The following is a 21302-nucleotide window of genomic DNA, read 5'->3' on the forward strand; positions in this document are numbered from 1 at the left end:
CTGCCTCCCTTGCAGCGCCCAGACTGAGGAGCAACCCCTCTGGTCCTACTGCTGCTGCCTCCAGGCCTTCGTGGTTGAGGTGCAGCCCGTGGCACCCAGCCTCTTCCTCCTCCCACCCCGACCCCACGACACCCGGCAGACCCTAGGAAGGGTCCCTAGCACCCCTTGCAAGGACCAGGGGGTGCAGCCCTGGGAACAGGAGCAGCATGCTGCCAGTGCACCCTGTCCTGACAAGGCAGATCCTGTCCTCCCAGCTTGCAGACCTGCGCCGTGGCGGGGCACGAATTGGGGAGAGTGTTAACTACCGGTAATTATCCCGCAGGCCTGTGAGGCATCTTTCATGCCTGTTGGATGTGGTAATAAAACTAACCTTGTGTGTTTTGTAATTGCCCTGTACAGAAAGGCTGCTTGTGGGTACAGAGGGCGGCTACAGCCGGCACCGTGCGTTGCTGTGGGTTTCATTCTCTGAAGAGGCTCGGTGTGAGCAGGCTCCTGGTGGCACGGGGAGCAGGATTATGATTTCTGCAGCAGCATCTCAGGCAATTTCAGGTGCTCAGGACTTTTGCAGCACTGCAGAGAAGTGCTGTGGTTTCTAATAATAATAATAAAAGAAATAAAAAGAACAACAACAACAACAAAAGAAGGGCAAAATGAAAAGAAACTCCCCCCCGCCCCCTCTGGTCTCTGCCAACCCACTATGAATCAAGCAATACCATGCGATGTTTTCGGATGCATCAAAAATACCACAGCCATTACTGTGCATATGTAGGATGCTCATCCTAAGCCAGGTATCTACAAGGGCCCTTCTTTCTGTTTGCCACATGAGCTTGGCATCCTATGGAGAAAACAGCTTTGTCAACTTCCTTGCAGATGCCAAATGTCACTGCGTATCCCCAGTCGCGGGCTGTGTGCACAGAGCCTCTTCTTTCCATCTCCGGTTATGTAGGATCTTGCTGGCATGCTACTGCTAGGAAGAAAACCGGATCCCAGAATTTGCTAAATGTGCTAACAACAGCAGGAGACACAGGGCTGCAGAGGACAACATCCTGCCTCCACCACAGCTTCCACTGCTGGAAAATTTCAGGTCCTGGCTTCCTGGGGAAGGGAGGGTGCAGCTTCCCTTACCTAGATTCCTCACAAGGACAGTGAAGAAACGTGCTCTTTTATGAGACACAGTGGATTTCTGCCGCATTCCTCGTGCTCATTTCAAGTGACACAAGGTGAATAAAAAGCCTTGCCCCCATGTCTTGGTGGCTTTCCAACCTGCTGGCAGTGCTGCAGCTGACTGGCCAAGGCAAGCATCTGCAGTGCTCGGTCCACAGAGCAGCAGTGCGGTCCCCACCTGCGAGAAGTCATCTAACGGTGCCAGACCTCTGCACGTCCAGCAACCCTTGTAAATCCCTCTCTGCTCCTCTGTTTCTGAAAGGCTGCCAGGCAGACTTCCTACCTGCATGACAGGGAATATCCCCGCGCCTCGCAGCTCACCCAGCGGAGCGAGGGGGGGACACAGCCAGCAGCAAGAGGCTGGCATTCCCCTCTGCGACTGCTGACGTGACGTTCCCGAGAAGCAGAGAAAATGTTCCTGAAGGCACAGAGGTTTAAGCACAAAAGGTAAAAGCAGCAGCCTCCCTCCCCCTGCCTTCTCTGAGGAGCTTGTTTTGATTTTCACTTCAGCTCCTCAGGCTCCAGAGGCAGATCAGATGTGGCTTTCCAGTGAACTGAAACCTCTCGTTTTGGGTGATGTTTAGCAAAATATTTTCTTCCTGGAGGTGGTTACGGGATGTGAGAGGACAAGCAGCATGTGCATGGGACGCTACCCATTTTTTTATCTGGGTTGGGCTGTGCAGAAGGCTGCTGGGGGTGCAGATCCACATTTGAGACAGGGTTTGTGCCTCCTGGCTCCTTGTGCCACCCTCTGTTCTCTGAGCTGCCACTTCCCATCAAGGACAGCATGGAGACTATATTTCATAGCCACCTTTGTGAAATAGATGGGGCAGGGTGTCAAAGAGGGAAGCTTGATTAATATGGCTTGAAAGCTACAGCTGCCATGCAAAACAGATGGCTGTTTGGCCTCTGGTTCCCATCTTGCACCTCCGTTAACTTGAACGGGAGCCCGCTTTCCTTGGTTCAGAAACTATGCTTCCCCTTGGCTGGGGGCTTCAAAAAGAAATAGAGCTCTGGTATGGCAAGCAGCAGCAACAGCCTGGGACAACAGCTGAGTTACACTGTTAGAAATACTCTGTGCTTTGGACAAACTGAAAAAATGTAATGGCTCCTTACAGGCTAGAAGAAAAGACGCAGCCTCATTACCAGCTGGTGCAAGGCAGTGCACATGGGGGACACTGCCCATCAAGTCTCTTTGTCCCTGTGTCATTCACAAAGTGCAGAGCCTGGCTCTTTTCTGAGCCTCCTCCATGCCAGGGCCATCGGCTGCCTCCTGCGAGCTCTGCTTGCTTCTGGAAACTGAAATACCTCCGCTTCAAAACCGTGACAGGAGAAGGTGCTTTACTTAGAGCTGAAATCGGAGCCAAAATCTATTCCTGGCGATGGCTTGAAGGTCACACTCCAACAAAGAGCTCCTACCCTATCAGTATGTGCTGTTAGACAGATGCTGCTGTTGCTCTTTCTCTGACAGTGACAGATTTTAGGCTTGGTCTGCCGCCCTTTCATGGGTGTGTTTGTTTTCTCCTCCAGTCTGCATTGCTCTCCTAATCCTTGCCCCCAACTCGCGTGTCACCTGCTTCTGCCCTTCCCCAAAAGGATGCAATCAGGCCTAGATAGTGCTGATCTCAACAGTCACAGCAAACTTGTTCCTGCCTACAGATTGGAACAGCGATGAGATGGCAACTCTGCTTTGCAAGCATGCCCCAAATGGCCTCTGCTGGTGGTATCAGCTGAGCATTTCCCGTACAACCACTCCCTGTGGAGCCCTTGCACCAATTGCGGGAGGCCAGGGACAGCCCAGGGGACACAAAAGTTGAACCCGGCCAGGTAGTGTGCAGCCCCCATGATGCAGCCCAGGCTGGGATGCTGGAGGACAGCTGGGGTGTCCACAGAGACGTTTCCCACCAGTGTCCTTTCCCAGCTGGTAGGACGTGGTGCTGTGCAAAGGTACCTCTGGGCAGCTCAGGGAACATGGTCATGGTTTGCAGCACCTGGGGCCTGGTTCCCTTCCTTAGGTACATAGCACAGGAGCAAATGTCCAGGTCCTCATACTCTATATACCCAGGCTTCCACAGCACAGTGTGTTACCAGATCTGGCCATTTCCACCTGCCCTCCTCTGGAGTAAATCACCCATCTCCCACCAGGCAGGGCAGAAGGGAACGAAGCTCCCGAAGCAGCTGCCCCACTACCCCTAGCACCACCACCCTGGCACCTCTCCATCTCGAGAGGATGATGTTTTTAAGGCAGCTATCCGTGGGTGTTTGGCATATAAGGAGACTTCAGTAGGAGAGGCGACGAGCCGAGGATTATGAATGGTGGCCACGGGATGGGCGAGTCAATCAGAGATAAATTGGGACTGAGGAAAGAGGAGCCTGATGCTCTGCTGATCCCCATGGACAGAGATGGATTACAGCAAACAGTTGCCTGTATTTATAACCTTCCCAACACCCTGCTGCGCCCAAAGGAGAGGCGAGAGGAAGGATCACAAGACCCTCACTGCCTAGGGCTTGGGAAAGGAAGTCTCTGCAATGCTAACACTGGACATTCCCCCCCGGGGTCAAGATTTTCCATGGTGTCACTGCCACTGTCACCCGCAGGGGGAGCGCCCCGGTGGCCCATCCCTACTCTGGAGCCTGCAGGAAGGTTTTCCAGCAGCCCAGAGCCAACCTGGAGGGAGGCAGCGAAGAGCCTGCTCCCCTGGTCCCCACTGCCCCCAGGGCCAGCAGAGATAAATGGTGTGTTATGAGTGCGGTTCTTTCCAGGGCCTATGTTTATGTTTACTTTTAGGAGCTAGAGATGGTACAGATGGCTAATTTGTTTGTTCGGTATTGTTCTTTCTAGCTGCCTAGAGCTGTTTCTGTACTTCTGTATTCGTCATGGTTACTGCATACTCAAAGTCTCAAGTGCCTCTTTCCCTGTACAGTGGAGAGCTTACGAGCATCAGCTGGAAAACTGCGCCTGTTGGGGAGGATTGTCTCTGCACTCCTCCCCCTATGTTCAGCACTGCCCCCCCTTTTGCCTTTACTTAGGTCAGCGCAGAGATTTCCCAAAAGCACAGGCACCAGGCTTTCCCCTGGCTCCAACAGCCCTGAAATGGGTCACATCCCCCGAAGAGGAGAAGGGGAGCGGGAGCAGGGATAACTCGCATTGCCTGAGGAGCAAAATGGTGGTGGTGGGAAGGCAGCAACTGTGTTTGCTTGTAGTGCATTGCTGCCCGGTTGTTCTGGTTGGGAAAGGCAAGCAGGCTGATGTGCATTCCCAAAACAATTAGGAGACGAGGCTACTTTCATCAGTACCCCCCTCACAGCTTGTAAAGACACAAACGTGAAGGAGCCCGGAGGAGGCACCTCCTCCAGCACAGGCACTGAATGGCTTGTATTAGTACAATACTCCAAATCCCTTCTAAGTCCTCCCAGAAAGGGAGAGTAAATATAGTTTGTCGAACAGTTATCTTTAGCACACTGTCTCGTCTGCCAGCATGGATCTTTCTGCATGACCTCTTGCTAAGTCAGGGCAATTTCTGCTTGTTTGCTTACTCCTGCCTGCCACGCTGTGCCCGGAGGGGAGCCAGGGCTCCCTGGGGCCCGGGGCAGGGACTGCGTCCTCTCCTGCTCTTACCAGTGGTGTGGACGGACACAGACAGGTTATTGACCTTTAGGCCCACTTATCCTTTTTTTTTTTTTTTTAAGGAAACAGATATCAGTTGCTAGCTCACGCATTAAAGTGGTGAAGGAAAAGGAAAGGAAAGCTGGCTCTGCTGTTGAGCCTCTTTTTGGGCACCATGAGCCCATGCCTCTGCAGCAGGCCCTCTGTAACTGCAGGACGGGGTGGGAGAAGAAGCAAAGGGAGGTTTTGCAGGGCACTGCAGCCAACCCCACACCACACTGCTGATCTCCCTGGCAGCCCTTCCCTCCCTCGGTCTCAGCTGGCCACTGCTCTCCTTGTGCCACCACTACTGCACACACACACAGGGTTTTCAACCAGATCCGGTGGCCCAGCCCACATCAGGTAGGGGCTACACTGCAAAGCCAGAGACAGAGCTCATTTTTCCCAGTGTAAGCAAGGGGATGGCATGCTGGGCACAGCAGCAGGCAGAGACATCCCGCCACACTAAAATCCACACATCCAAACTGCTAATTTTCAAACTAATAATTTCCTTTTTTTTTTTTTTTTTTCTAATCTCACTGGAGGCTTGACTCCTGGAAACTGCCGCAGGCAGTTGGTGTAAGGCAGAGCTCGGCTGAGGCTCAGACATGAGGAGAAGGGGGGGGGGGCTGGAGCGTTGCTGGCCCCAGCTGCTGCAAGCGCGGCTCTCCCGGCAGCACTCGGCGCGAGAGGCATCGTGTTGCAGCTCTCCCCTCCTGCCGCTCTCCCGGCACCACTGGGGGACTCTCCAGAAGAAGAACAGTACAGTTTCAGTGCCGTCTGCCAGACCGAGGAAACCAACCCTGTTCTTGTGTTAGGAGGCCCCCTGCTTCCTCCTGCGCTGCCGAGTGAAACTCGGAGCAAATTCACGGGAGCCAGATCCTGTGTGAGCCCCCAGCACAGCCAGCAGCATGGCCCAGGGCCCACATGGGGAAGGAGGATGGGTTGAGCACCGTGAGCTGCTGAGCACCCTGTCAGAGCCGAGCAGGGAGCTGCTGGCACCTGGGGAGCCCGTGCTCTGCAGAAATGGTGATTATGGCCCAGGGAAGGGGAGCGAGCCTGCTCCTGGCTCGGCATCAGGCAGGGGATAGAACGAGCGGATCTGTCTCCAGCATCCCACAGACTGCTGTGGAGGATTAAATCCAACAAACCTCCCTCTGTTGGCAGTAACTGAAGATGGCTCTATTAAACGCGGATACATAATAAACCTACCCGCTGTTGGGTGACTGTAGCCGAATGGAAGTCAAACATCTGCATGCCAGACACGCGGCATGTAGCTGCACACACTCCATGGCCACACCAGCGGCAGAGCCACCGTGGCCACCTTATACCAGACGAGTTGCATGAGGGGGTGCAGCTCATCTGCTCCTTCCTCTGTTTCCATCACCTCCACTGCCTTCCTCCCCTCCCCTAGCACCAGGCCAGCGAGAGGGGACGGGAGCGCAGGCATGAGGCCCACTGAGCACCCCCCAGACTCAGGGGCTTTGCTGAGCCCTCCTTTCTCTGAGCAGGGCCATTTCCAGAGGATGAGGCCATTTCCAAGGCGAGGAGGTGACTGGTGCTGCTGGCCTGGCTGGCTTGAGGCTCATCCCGGGAGCAGAGGGGTGGAAGCGCCCCATGTCATGCCTGCTCTGTCCCTTCCTCCAGGCCTGCCACCTCAGCAGCCTGCAGGGGTTTCCAGGCAAAACAGCAGGGCACCGGGCTTTGTTCCACCTTAAGAGAAATATTTTTAAACATTTATTGCATTTATCCAAAGCAAAGCTGGAAACGGATTGAAATCAGCATAGTAGAGACCATGCAAAAAGGCACCCAGCAAGGAATGAGAGGAGGAAGAGTGGGCACAAGGCTCCTCGCCTCAACAGGGCCGTGGCTTGGTGGCCAGCCACGCTCCCGAGGGATTTCCCCACGGAGGCAATACACTCACACATCCCGAGGGGCAAACGCAGACGTGCAGTGCAGACATGCTGGCAGCAGGAAAGCCGCTCTGGGAGCGGATCAAGTTATTCAAATGAAGCTCCCTGTTTCAGCTGGGTGCTTAGCCTTATTCTTTCTGTTTCCTCAACTGTGCCTCCGTTCCTGAATTCGTCACTCCTTCCACTCGTCTGACCCCATTACACTTGCCCTGGTTCCCACCTCCACCAGCTCCCTGGCATGCTTGAGGGTGATGGAGCACCGTACTGCACGGCCCAGGACTCGCCAAGCTCTTTCCAATTAGGATGTGGCTTAGGAGACAGCATCAGTAATAAATGGTTTCAAAGAACTCTCCCAGACTTTCCTATTTATTATACGCCAGTGAGATGCCAGTGCCAATGAGAAAAATCTTAAAATGCTCGTGAGATTCTGCTTGGGGACACAAATTTTTCTTTTGTTATTCATGAGTAAGAATTGTGTTTCCCAGGTAAATTCACCTGAAGCAAATCATTACAGTCCCTTATACGTACGGTTCTAAATTTAATTTGCTTGTGAATTTTCCAACAGTGTTTCTCGTTCATTTTTCAAGGGGCCAGCAGAGCTTTCAGTGACAACAAAACCCTTCCCTTGAATTCCAGCCCCAAGTAATGCAGTGTGGAAAAGGCAGGCCAGGGGCTCCATAGCAGCCTTAGGTCCTTCACCCATAAGCTCTGCCATTCCTTCTGCTTCTTCTGAAAAGCAGCCAGGAGATGGCTGGCATGGGGCAGGGAGCCCTTCGACAGTGACATTAGGAGCCAGCATTTCACAGCATCCATCGGTCACCCCCTGCCCCTCTCCTTCCCAGCTCTCCTAAACACACACTTGTGGAAATGTTTGAGACAGAGAAACTGCTTTCTGCTCAGACTTAGGGAGCTCCTTCATCTCATCTGCACGTACCGAGTACCCTGATAGGACCAACATTTCTTCTGAATAATTTATAGTGTATGGAAATGATAATAACATAGAAATCTGCTATGATTTAGTTAATTATGAATAAGTAATAAGGTAATGCTAGCAATACATTTAACTGAAAAACCTATTTATAATGAAATGATTTCTTATAAATAATTAGAGCAAAACTGTGTGTTGTAACTCATCACTTGCATGTAGGGCCTGGTCCTTCCTGCACGTCTGCTGTAATGTTACCTACAGGGACCCCTGTGGAACCGGTGAAGTCAATGACAGAGCTGCTGGCAGGATGGCATCCCATTTGGGTGGGTTATAAGGAGAAGGGATTGCAAAGAAGGATGCTTTTGTGTGTGTGTTGCTGTTGTTTTGTTTTTTAATCCAACTGAGAGCCAGCAGTTCAGCCCCTAAAAGACGACCTTTGCTTTACACCTGGTGGTTAAACACACCTTATTTGCCATCCTTAAGCCCACTTTAAAAGGCAATGAAACCCAAATGACACTACTTCCCACTTCTTGCTTACCGTATGTCCTGCACACAGCTGGCCAAAACCACTGCTGTGTGGCTGTGTACAATGGCTCCCAGTAGTTTGGACCCCAGCTAATATGGTTGTGGGTAGCATGATAAAACCCAAAGTTTGGTTACTGGGAAGTAATGGGAGGAGGTCCTCCTGAAACAGCATGCCCCATGCCATCTGAGCAAGAGGGATTAAATTCAGACTGCCATCTGTAGTCTGTCTTTGGTGCCAGCTTGGACTTGAGCTCAAAGGAGTGATGAGCGATGTAGACCAGCTACCTTCCAGCTCCCACCATCAGCTGGCAGAAGTAGAGCTGGCACCTAGGGTAGCTCTCTTAAGTACAAAGTCCCCATGCAGTCCTTTATCTTCTCTTTGAAATCAGTCTTCAGCACACTCCAGCTTGTCCTGGTGCTGCTCACCACTACTGGAGGACTACATGGAGATATGTAGCCTGTGAGCCACCAGCTGTCCCCCCTTGGCCATCAGCATCAGGAGATGGGCAGCACCTGATCACAATGGAGATGATCAGGAGGGAGCCCAAATGAACTCTGAGGCTCCTCTAGTGAGAAGGCTGAAGGTGGCCCAAATCCAACCTTCTAGGGCAGTACCTTCCCCTGTAGGCACCTCTGAAGGTGGTCTCCCAGAGCAAGTGCCTGCAGCACAGCGATGCTGTGCTCGTGTAACAAGGGCTCAGCTCCCCAGGGAGCCCAGAGAGCCTGCACAAAGCAGCGCTATTGGTGCTGCTCCAGTGCTTAGCGGACTGTTATCCATCAAACCGGCACTAAAATTGGCACTCCTTGTAGGAAAGGAAGGGATCCACCCCAAAACACTAAATGTCAGGAAACTTTACTGACACGGGATGAAGAAACACATGCTGCCGACATGGCTCAAAATGTCCGTGCCGGGCAGATAACACAGAGGCAGCCTCACGCAGCCGGGCTGCTGGCCTGCACCTTCTCCCTCACAAGGACCTCACAACACCAGTGGGGCCGCTGCCCTCCCTGAGGGGGCAAAACGTATTCAATTTGGGGGTAAAATGTATTCAGTTTGGGGGTAAAACGTATTCAGTTCGGTTATGGACACAGGCTCTTTGTCTCAGAGGGCTTCAGAAGGGCTTACAGAGACATAAGGGCTCTCACAATATGAAAGTAATCATCGAAACAGCCATTTAATGGCACAGCTAAACATCGTTGCTTCGTGCTGTTTATCATGGTTTGTTTCCTATGGGAAAGCCAGAAGACGCAGCCTACATGCCTAAGCAGAAATTTTGAACAAATTACAGTCCCTGGCACCGCACGTTAAAGCCCCAGCAGGGCCCATTCAGCACTCTTCTTCCGAGGTACAGGGAACCAGAAACCCATCACAGTTCCTGCATGAAGCATTTTGTTGTCCGGCGTTAACAAAGACAGCACAGTGCTTTCTGCAAGAAAACACTCCTTCCCTCTGTAATTTCTGAAGGCGGCTTTGCCCCAACTGTGTTCTCATAGGGAAAATCACCCGAGCCCCGTTCAAACAGCATAACTAAATCACAGGAAAGTCAGTGGGTTTCTTTAATTATTACGGTCCAATTAAGTCTTAGAAATGCGATGGAAAAAGTCATTCTTATAGTGGGTTCACTCCACTGCAAGGCATGAAGTCAGATCTGCAAAGACATGAGTCAGTGTGCAGGAGCTGATTTATTTCCTGATTCTTCTGACATGAATGAAAGGTGACGTTCAGCAGCACCTTTCTCTGCTCCCACAAAAGTCTTTCATGGAGTAGCCTCATGTTTTGAGCTAACTATTAGCCAGGGATGATGCATCTTAAAAGAGAAAATTATTTGTTCCTACTGCTTAGCAGCAGCTGAGTTCAGTAAGTCAACAGAAATAAAAAGAGTTGTAAATAGTCTGGACAAAATTAAACGCTTCATTCCATTATACAGTTATTGCCTAATATCTGTAAGTCTTCTTACTACTAGACAGTTGGAGAGTATGACAGTCCTATAAAAAAGGGTTGGAGAAAAACTGGTTTTCTGGTAGAAGAAAATGAATGGAATCTATTTTGTTTTGATTAAAACAAAACCAAAAAATCTTTGGGCCTCCTTTGGTTCAGAAAGATATAAAAAATACAACAATAACAACAACAAAAAAACAAAGCCACAGGAAGAAGGGGGAAATCTGTTTTTCTTTGTTATGGCCCTGGTGCAGGTGGCATCCCCAGATCCCATTACCAGGGGGAGAGCTCCCTCCCGCACGCTGTGGCAGCCCCCTGCCCAGCAGCTCCTGGGGCCATGCAGGAGGCTTGTCTCCAGCTGCTGGGGAGCGACCTGGTGAACCAGTAACCCCTTTCATCTCTGTTTACTCGTCTTCTGTTTGTTTTCAAATGGTTGCCAAAAAAAAAAAAAAAAAAAGGCACGGGGGGGAGGGGGAGTAAATGTTTTGTAGTGGAAAAGGGTAAAAGAAAACGCATACTTTGCATTTTTCCAGTCCGTAGTGAGTGAGCAACAGCTGCCCTCCTTTACAGGCTGAGGTCTCCAGGAAAACCAGTCTCCTGTGTATTCCCTGAGGGCAGCCCCACTGTGCTGCTGAGCTCCTGTGCCTGGCCCCTGCCCTCTGTCCCATGGGGAGGTGGGGGTCCCGGGGCCATGCAGGGCAGGAGGGGTTCGGGTTCTCCCGGCTGCCTGCGGGGCAGCAGGGGCTGACAGGCAGCGGTGCTGCTTGCAGGATTTCCTGAGTTAACAGCAATGGGAGGAAGAGGTGTGGGCTGCAGCGGGAAGCTTGCGCCAGCTGCTCCTGGCATCTCCGTGAGCTCATGGTACACGGAGCTTCCACCTGATGCAGCATTTGGAGGTTTGGCATTTACTCTGCTAGACCAATCTCTACAAAAATGCCTCTTGAGCAGCAGAAAGAAAAGCAAATTTGGTTGAAGTGTGCATAAAAATAACCATGTGGTTATTGCTCCGTCTAGCAGGCTCCAGCATACCTATGCCAATCAAACAGTATGAGAGTACGGACCCTAACATGTGCTTAGGGAATCTCTAAATATCCTATGCGAGACATCTGTGTTTCTTATTTCCCGGGAGGAAAGCTTCTTGAGCATCCATGAGCATCTAGGGGGCTGTGAGAAATTTGAGTCTGAGCCACAAGCTCAGGGCGTGCTGCGGCAGCTGCCCGAAGGCAGTGAAAGAGTTACTTGGGAGCTGCAGCCCTGGGAGCGTGATGCAGCGGCGAACATGCCTCCATTCATCTGCTACGCAGCCTGACCTCGACCGCAGAGGAAAGGCGGTCCCGCTCCTGGGAACAAAGGAGGAGGGAATGAGGGTGACTCAGAAGTCCTGGTGGCCCTCATGTCATCCGTGGGACCAGCCCGGCCATGGCATGGGAGGTGCCACCCCACGGTACTCACCAACGTCAGAAAATGAAGTTATGTATTTGTTGCCCAGATGCACTTTCTGTTTTAATTGCCGTGTTCAGGGAAAAAAACATGTTTTGAGTGATTTTTTTTTTTTTTACTCGCCTCATTATCTCTTGGAGTGCAGGCTTGAAGTTGTAGTTTATCGCCAACCGGACTGTGATGCCTAAACAAGCCAAGTCCACGTTGGGGAAGGGCTTTTTTAAAAAATTATTTTTCAATTGCTCCAGCTGGAGTTCCCCAAATGCGAACACTTTGAGAGGAGAAATACAACACGCTGAGGGCTAAGCCTTTTCCAATCTACTTGCTGGCTGCTGCTCCAGAGAAGCTGAGGCTGCAGCAGTCAGGACTACGAACGCCTCCATTCACGACAAGCTCAGCCACTGCTGGTGCCACGAATTTTACGGTCCGGTGTTTTCCCTTAGCAGATGCTGCTTCCCCGTGCCAGCAGCAGCCATGCCCTAACAACCCCAGACCCAACCACCACACAGCGTGCCCACAGCAGGGCCCGGGTGCCACCACGCAGGTGAGCCGCCCCCCAGGGTGTCCCCAAGCAGCATCCCACTGAGCACGGCCACCCCGCCAGCGGGGCGAGCGGGGCTGGCCCGGGCACAGAAGGAAAGGATCCAGGGGCTCTGTTGACATAATAAACCACTAGAGAGCACTCTCAAATGTATTTATACCCTTTTCCTAAGTGCTACTTCATAAAAACACGCGGTTGCCATGGCCTGGTTTACAGCGCATCTAAAAAGGGAGCTCCAAAACAGACCAGGTTTCCTGAGGCCACCACAAAGGCTGTCAAAGCCTCCCTTGTGCTGCGCCTTCCCGCCCAGGGGTTCTGCGCCCCCGCCCCGCCTCTTGCCCCGTGCTTCGGCCTATCTACAAATAAATGTCAGAAGTAGTAGCTAAAAAAAATAAAACAAAACATTGCACTTAGGCAACTATAGCTTTTGCTTTTTTTTTTTTTTTTTTTTTTTTTTTAAATATATATAGAAAGCACAAGAAGTGTTTAAAGCTCTTAGTTTCCTGTATTTAGTGCAAGTAGTGGGGAAAAAAATTATGCAAAAATTGCACCATTGGACTTTATCAGCTATGAACAAAAGCACCATGCAGGTGACCTCTCAGCAAAAAATATAGATCTTTTAAAAAAATGGGATGAAAGTGGGTTTGGGGGGGGAAAAAAATCACACATTCTTCATTAAAACACTTTTAATACTACACAAATTACAGTATCACCTTTTTAAAAGTTTAAAAAGTAATATTAACAGTAGCACTGTTGCAGTTAAAGCATTTCAAAATAAGAAAAAGAAGAAGAAAAAAAAAAAAAAGAAAAAAAAAAAAAAAGAAGAAAAAAGCTTGTAGCCCAGGAAAGAGTGAACTGGTAGAAATGGAGAATCCACCGGTGTTGGAACTGAGTAAAGCAACAGAAAGGCAAAAAGCAATGCTGAATTTGAGAAAAACAAGGTATGCATGGAAACCCTCAGATTCTGAATGTTTTGTTTCCTTTTGCACTTCTGCAGTTTCAGGGTGACCAGAACCAGACATAATGGAGGCAGGAGGCCTGTGGGCCAGCTGAGCCAGCACAGGCACTGGGCCGTGGGCCCGGGGCCTCCCACCATCCCCTCCACCCCAGGGTGCCACCAGAGCCTGTGTCAGGAGGAGGGTGCATGGCCTTTGGGCCTGGGAACGGTCATGGGGGTGTCACTGGGCCCCAGCGAGGCCCTGCTTTGTTGGGAGCAGGCCCAGCCCTCACCAGGCTGCACACCAGGCCGCCCCATAGCACAAAAGGGGGGCCTCTGTAGGAAGGTGTTGGGGTTTCGGTTTTGGTTTTGGATTGAAAGTAGGGATACCACCTTAACCAAAAACATGAGCTCCATACCACAGGAGGTATTATGCCAAGCAACTTTGAAGAACTTGTTACCATCTATCAGCTCAAAATCCATTTTCTTTTTTAATAAAGTGCCTAAATACACATTTACACAGATCATAGTGGTTCCAAAGAATCCTTTACAGTTTTTATATATATAGGTATATATATAGGTATATATATATATAATGTGCGTTTTCTTCAAATTGGCTAAATGTGTTTACATAAGACACCAATCTTGACTATAGGTATAAGTTTTAAAGCGTAATATTGACTCAATGAATTTGTTTATCATGCAAGTCTTATCTAATATTACATTGACCTGTAATATGGAACACAATGTAGTGGGTGTGCTCATTAAACACTTCATAAAAAATTACTGTGCATGTGCAGATCTGATCTTCAAATACTAATAATGACCATTTCTTTAGAGAGAGAGAAAAAAAAGTCTTCCAAAAAAGATCTACTCTGCATTAAATTGCAGTCTGAACATTATCACAATAAGAACAGTTGACTCAAAAGCACCCAAAATTCTTCAAATTAAAGTCGGCTGAACAAATTTTGCCTCCTCCTTCTCCTCCTCCTCCTCTAGCACCAAGAGTGTTTATTAGCCTGTCCCAGGGAAGGGACGACCTGGCCACCCCTTTGCTCAGAAACAACCACTTATAGCCCAGTTATAAACACCTCAACAGAAGGGCTCGTCCAGCTGCAGTGTTGCCAACGAACTATAAACAGCACAAAAACATCACTATAAGACTCAACTATTTCTAGTAACCAATGATTTATTGATTTTAGAAGTCTGCTTGGTGATGCAGAAGCGTGATCAAAAGAAGTGGCTTTACAAAAGAGTTCTCCAAAGTAGCTTAAAAGGCAGGGCCGTGGCCATGATGTGAAGCCCTAATTGCTTTCATTTCAACCAGTTTATATTTTCATTTTCAAAGAATAGCATTAGGTTTGTTTCAAGCACACATAATAAGGAAATTACAGGTTTCCTCCACCCACATTTGGGCTGTCACTGATATGCCCGCAGGCAATCTGGCAGAACCTCAGTCACTGCTGTCATTGTACCACACTGTACCTGCCACTACTTGGAAACACCATGTCAGCGATAGTAACAATAGCAACAGCACCAGAGGTGACTGATAAGCAAACTCAAAGTCCACCTGCACTATCTGAAAATTAAAAGTAAAATTAGAAAAAAAAAAAAAAAATCAGTCTCTCCCCCACATCCCCGTCATTGTCCAAAGACACAAAAAAAACAACTTAAGTGACGCTGAAGACCTTCAGAGATGGCAGTGCTACGTCGGTGCATTCACCAATCGTGTCATTAGGTTGGCTATCAAAACTCCACGTTATAGTATGCAATTGGTGAACAAATGCAGTTTTGTAATCTTACAACTGATCACGTGAACTGCGGTCAACTTTGCCTTAAAAGAAAAAAAAAAAAAAAAAAAGAACAACAAAAACAAACCAACCCAGAAATCCCTAACTCAACAGCGCCTCTCAGACACCTCTCCACATCCTACTCCGAAGGCAACTTCCCTTGAGAAACACAGAGGAATTTTGGACTCGATCCGGCGGATCTGCCGCCGCAACACGAGACAGCCGTTTCTGGGAGAAACCCCTCGTGCTCCCTATGCTCGCCTGGCTCGCGGGGTGGCAAAGAGCGTCCCCGCCACGGCTAGCCACGCTGCTCCCCAACCACCTCGGACCGAGCCTGCATGCGACCAGCTCTACAGAAACAGGGGCCAGGAATAAGGAATCACAGACAGTAAGGCGATCTTTACAATGTCAGAAAGTGTATTTGGCATTTAAAAAAAAAAAAAAAGGAAAAAAAGAAAAGAAAAAAAAAAGAAACAAGTGCATACAAATACAGCTAGAAGCATTTCTGGTTTGCCAAGTGCTCTCTAAAAAAAGCAGCGCAAGTCACAGCCTACATTGAACAGTAACTGTCACCAGGGAAGCACAACAAATAGTTGCTATAACAAAAGGGAAGGAAAAAAAAGGGGGGGAAACAAAAAAAAAGGGAAAAAAAAGGAGAAGAATTAGAAGAAATGCCTTTATAATAAGTACATACCTTTTGTCTTCAAAAAATATAGAAACACAATGTATTCAAAAAAATCAAAATTATACAGCCATGTTTATGAAGTCTACATTTCCCTTGTCTTGGAGATATATATATATTTATATATATATATTTATAGATATATACAGAATTCAAGCAGTTTGAGTTAAAGGTGGCGTCGGGCCGCGAGGCCGGCAAAGTCACGAGTCTCTCTCCTTTTTGACTTTCACATCTCCGGCCAGAATGGTGGCGATCTCCCCCTGCATGAAGGCCCAGGGGACGTTGGAGCCGACCAGGGGACACTTCTCCCCGCTGGGACAATACACCTCCCCGCTGGCTCCCTGCTGCTTGATGCTTTGCCGGGAGCAGGGGAAGCAGAACTTGTGGGATGGGACCGAGGGGCACTGCACAAAATGGGTGTCTTCCAGGCGCTCGTGGCACAGGGTACAACACAACGGGACGCTGGCGGCGAGGGACGAGTCCGGCAGGCTGGCGGGGTGCACGGGCTCCAGCCCGCCCGCCGCGTTGGCCCCCTGGCCCGGCACCTCCCTGCCAGGGCCCAGCCTTCTTTGGTTCATGGCGGAGGGCGAGGGGGGGCTGCTGCTGTTCCTCCTGGTGGTGGAGTGGACCTGGTTGGCCTCTTTGGAGGCGTGGTTGCCCCCGGCATTGTCCGCCACCAAAATGAGCGCGGCCATGGGGGACTGGCCGTTCTGGGCCGCCTCGGGCGGCGTGGTCCGGTTGGAGTGGGGCGAGGCGGTGGGTGGCGGGGGCGACATGAAGGAGGTGGCCGTCAGCGGCATCTTCATCCCTTCCGACGAGGTCGGCAGCCAGGGCTGCGCCTCCCCGTTGATCTTCGGGGGTCCCGCCTCGCCCTCCGGCTCGGGGGATGGCTTCCTCTTCCGGGCTGCCCGGGCCCCTGGAAAGCAAGGCGGAAAGGAAGAGGAGGAGGAGGAAGGTTAGAAGGCATCGCAGCTGCAACGCTAACTCCGTGAAAGCGTCCAGGTGTCGGCGTTGGCGGGCACGCCTGGCCACCGCGTGCTTGAAGCCACTCCATGCCCAGAGCCACCCTGCGCCCAACACAACCCCGTGCCCAAAGCCGCCCCATTCCCCACGCCACCCCGAGCCCAATGCCACCCCGAGCCCACCTCCAGGTGCCCGCAGCGCCTCACCTGGCTTGGCCACGGCCCCGTTGGTCTCGTAGCCCAGCAGCCGGCCGCCCGCCATGCCCGGCTCCTTCTTGAACTTGCTGTCGAAGGGGGGCACGGCGTGCCCGCCGTGCTGGTGCAGGGCCAGCAGCGTGTCCCGCACCGTCTTGGGCTTGGCCAGCCACTCCTCGCCCCCTGCTCGGCCCTTGCCCTCGCCGCCCAGCTCCGCCGCTGCCGCCGCCGCCGCCGCCGGCAGGCTCTCTGCCGAGCCGCGCTTCTCCTTGGCTCCCCCGTCGTGCTCCCCCGCCGCGCCGCCGCCGCCCGACGAGGAGGACGAGGAGGAGACGGAGCCGGGCCGCTTGTGCCCCAGCTCGCCGGGCTGCCCGCCCCCCCCGGCCGCCGCCGCCGCCTGCGCCGCCGCCGCCGGCTGCTGGGGCACGGGCACGGCCAGCGGGGCGGGCGCGGCCGAGATGGCGGCCAGCGAGGCGGCGGCGGCGGCGGCGCGGCTGCCCAGGCTGCCGATGGCGGCGGGGAGCCCGGCGCCGTTGACCAGCGGCACCAGGGTGGGCGGCACGGCGTGTGTCCGCCGCGGGTTGGGGCTCTGCCGGTTGAGCTCGGGCGGCTCCTCGGGCTTGGGGAAGCCGTTGGGCACCAGGATGCCGTTCACCTGCCGGCCGCCGCCGTACTCGGCGCCCAGGCGGGGCGGCGGCCGCTCGGCAGCCAGCGGGTAGCGCTCCAGGGGCTGCGGCGGGGGCCGCGCCGCCGCCTCGGCCGCCGCCGCCGCCGCCGCCGCCGCCGCGGCCGCCGGGTGTCCGAGCTGCTGCTGCTGCTGCGCCAGCAGCTCCTTGGCGGAGAGCGGCGGCTGCTTGGCGTGCGGCGGCGGCGGGGCCCGGCCCTCGGGGAAGCAGCCGTGCGCCCGCTTCAGCTGCCGCGCCGTGTCGATGACGAACTCCACGCGGTCGGCGCCCTCGTAGTTGACGCAGCCCCGGCAGACGGGCTCGGTGAAGTCCCAGATCATGGCCCAGGGCATGCGGGGCAGGTCGCACAGGTAGCACGACTGCCTGCGGGAAGCAGCCGCCACCGCCGCCGACGACATGTCCCGGCCCCGGGGCAGCGGCGAGCGCCCCCCGCTCCGGCTCCGGCTCCGGCTCCGGCTCCGGCTCCGGCCGCCGCCTCCTCCTCCTCCTCCTCCTCCGCCGCCGCCGCCTCCTCTCGCCACCGGAGCCCCGACGGGGCGGCTGGGGCGCAGCGGCACGGTCCGCCCGGCGCCCTCCCCCTCGCCTTCGTCTTCCGAGCGCTGCCCCCGGCAGGCAGAGCCGCTGCGGGGGCCGCCGCTCCCCTCGCCGTCTCCGCCGGCGGCGCTCACAGCGCGGCGGGGACGCGCATCTCCGCGGCGCGGCTGGCGCAGGGCTGCGGCCGCTGCCGCCCGCACGGCTCCCCCGCTCGCTGGCTACTACGGGGCGGCGCGGGGCGGCGGGGGCCGGCGCGGCGCGGCGGGGCGGGGCGGGGACTGCCGCGGGGGCCGGGGCCGGGGCCGGGGCCGGGGCTGGGGCTGGGGCTGGGGCTGGCGGCGGCGCCGCGCCGTGCCGGGCTCCAGCCGCCACCGCCGCCTCTGCGCGCCGCCGCCTCGATTCTTCGACAGTGCCGGGCGCGCCTGCGCGCTGCGCGCCCCCGCCCCGCCGCCGCCGCCGCCGCCGCCGCGCTCCCGGCGCCGGCCCCTGCCCGCGCCCCCGGCCCCGGCGCCGGGGGCTCCTCCGGGGGCTCCTCCGCCGAGCCCGGGGCTGGTGGGCAGCGGGCTCCGGGCCCCGGCACCCGGCCGCGGTCACCGGGGCACCGCCGCCCCTCGGGCCCCGGGGCTGCCCGGCTTTTTTTGGGGGCCGGTGTAAATAGATGAATAATAACGCCATCGCCCTCTTTTTTTTTTCGTGTGTTTTTATTTATTTATTTGTGCTCACTGCCGCCGTTTCGCGCAAGGAAAACGGGGCGCTCCCGCTTTCCCGGCGCTCCCAACCACAAACCCTGCCGCGAGGGGAGCGGAATGGGTGCAAACGCCGAGCCCTCACCCCCTACTCTCTATATGTGTATATATAGATACATGTGTGTATATATATAAAAAGCGGACATTTTCCTGCTTCCCCACGACACACGGGGCGGCAGGGGGGCTCTGCCCGCTCCTCCCGGGAGGCGAGGCGAGGCCGGGCGCATCCCGACACGCGTGTGCGGCCCGGGCGGGGTGAGGGCGGCGGGGGCTGCCCCCCGCTCCCACCCCACTCCTCCCCGCTCCGCGGCCGCCCTTCCCACGGCGTTATGTAGGTTACGGGGGAGGGAGGCGGCGGCCGGGGGCCGGCCGGGGAAGCTCCGACGTGCTCGGCCGCCGGGGGGCGGCGGGGCGCAGGGCCCGGCCGGGAGATGCCCGGCGGCGGCCGCCCGACGGCGCGGCCGGGGCTCCGGGGGCGCTGGGGGGGACACGGGGCACGGGGCATCCCCGTGTAGGGTGACCCCGGGGCTGCGGGGGTTAACGCGGCTCGGTTTTGCCCTCCTTTCACATTGCATCAAAGTCCTGTAAAGCTGCTTCTCTTCCCCTCCTCCTCCTCCTCCTTCTCCCCGGCTGGAAAGACGCTTTATCCGTGCACGCTAAGTAAACAGATCTTGTTTTCGTCTTCCACCCACTGCCCTCTTTCTCCAGCCCGGAGCTGGAGGCGTGCCAAGGCGGCTGCAGCGATTGCTGCCTCTGCACACACACACACAGACACACACACACACACACGGGGAAGAAGCCGGGTTTCTCGGGTGAGGCAATGCGCCTGCAATTGGCAGGGACAAGGCAGGAATTGTAATTGCACTTCATCATGTGATGGCTTATGAAAGAGGAAGTTTGGATGTTTTAGTCACGTACTCCTTTGCCCTCTTGCTTTAGCCTCCAGGTTCTCCGAAGGAAAAAATTACATATATTTATATATACTGGTGGAAAGCCAAGAAGCTGTGTGTTTGCACATCGCAGCTCGTGAGCACAGCTCGATGCTAGCTGAGGCTGCAGGGGAAGAAGAAGAAAGCGAAGCTTTCAGCGGTGGCAGGCTTTTAACTGCAGGACAGAAAATGTGATCTGTATTTATTTGACTTTATTTCTGATGAGGATGAGCTGGCTGGAACAGCCGAGATGAGCAGTATGGTTTGCTGCACTCGCTGCCTTTGAATTCATTCTGGTGGAAGAGGCAAAAGCAACCGTTACAGAGCTCAATGTCAAAAGCCGATAAAAAATAGTGGCGTAGGAAATGTGGTTTAAGTATCAAATCGCAAAAAAAAAAAAAAAATCCTCAGAGCTGCTGTTACAGCAGTTACTGTGCAAGAATCAAACAGATTGGGCATTTGTTTCTTGTTCTTTTTTTTTGTTCTTTTTTTTTGTTCTTTTTTTTTTTTTTTTTTTTAGAAACAGAAACCATGCTGTTGTGCCTGATCTGTGCAAAACGCCCCTTGTGATGACACGCCAGGGCTATATATAGGATATATAGGAGCAGTGAGCGCTGAGGGGGGACCTGGGGGCATGCAGGGCCGGGGCAGTGCCCAGCCGAGGACCCCCGACTCGGCACATTTGGGGACCCAGCCCTGTGTCCTGCCCTGGTGGTGCCTGGTGTCGTGGTTGGGGGAAGGACAGGAGAGAAGTTGGAGCCAGGCAAGTTGAGCTCCGTCTGCCAGCACCACCAATGCCACCAAGTGCCCCTTCTCACCCTGTGTTTTTTGGCATTTTGGGCTGGGCTGCAGACAAGTCTTGCTGTGCTCCCCGCTCCTGCCTCCCCATGGGGTCTTGTTTCCCATCCCGCTGGTGGCAGTGACCACGTGTGTCCCCTCGTTCAAGAGCCCCTGAACCGAGCAGCTGCCATCTCTTGCTTGTAGACAGCTGCTCATTTTTGTAGCAGCGAGCTGTTGGTGGCCATTTTAGAAGCAGTGAAAAATCTGATTTTCATTTAAAATGATCTGTCATTTTGAAAGAGAACCCCCCCATACAGCACACACACCCATTTTGTGTACGCTTTTTGAGGTGTGCCATTCAAACAGCAGCGCAGGTGATGTCCTGCTTTCACATAGGTGGTGGTCCCAAAGCCATCCCGTGGGTATTTCGCTGTGATTTTTGCTCCAGAAGTTTGGGGCTAGTTAGCAGGGCGTCGCACTGCAAGCAAGAGCCTGGGTGCTGCAGCTCCTGCTGCCTTGGTGGGCTCTGCCCCAGGCGATTTAGAGCAAAAAATTGTATGCTTTTTTTTTTATAAAAAGGAAACGGTTCTGTTTTTAACTGAGCAGTTGACTTCACGCCCTCTTTTCAAGTAGCAGTGGAAAAAAAAAAAAAAAGGCAAGGAAAAGATGATGGAAATACTTGAGAAATTCGGAGGTTACTACACTCCGAAGAGAAATAAAAACTTCAGAGGGACACTTCCAGATGCCAGAAGAAAGGGCAATTGATGTGGAAAAGCTTCCGCCCGCTCTCCCCGGCGTGGTAAATAGGCATGTCGGGCGATCCCATTGACACCGCCAGCCACAATGGGTGATTGTCTGCGGCGAGGGCGAGGGGGGCAGGAATGTGCAGGCCGGGGACTTCCCGGGGTGCGCAGCGTGGCCGGCTGGCCAGGCGACCCCAGCCCTAAATAAACAGGAAGGCCGGG

The 21302-nt window shown here is 53.9% G+C and overlaps 1 protein-coding gene across 1 annotated transcript; it reads right to left on the minus strand.

The window, feature by feature from the left end:
- Nucleotides 1–15564: 15564 nt before the first annotated feature.
- On the minus strand, nt 15565–17882 carry IRF2BP2 (interferon regulatory factor 2 binding protein 2). Its single transcript, XM_084284222.1, has 2 exons — nt 16675–17882; nt 15565–16421 (listed from the first exon to the last, which is right to left on the minus strand). Exons 1-2 carry the CDS (start codon nt 17744–17746, stop codon nt 15706–15708), a joined length of 1788 nt encoding a protein of 595 aa, XP_084140348.1. The 5' UTR covers nt 17747–17882; the 3' UTR covers nt 15565–15705.
- Between the last annotated feature and the right edge of the window lie 3420 nt (nt 17883–21302).

The sequence above is a fragment of the Netta rufina genome (genome assembly GCF_964035555.1).
Source record: "Netta rufina genome assembly, chromosome: 3".
NCBI classification, from domain to species: Eukaryota; Metazoa; Chordata; class Aves; order Anseriformes; family Anatidae; genus Netta; species Netta rufina.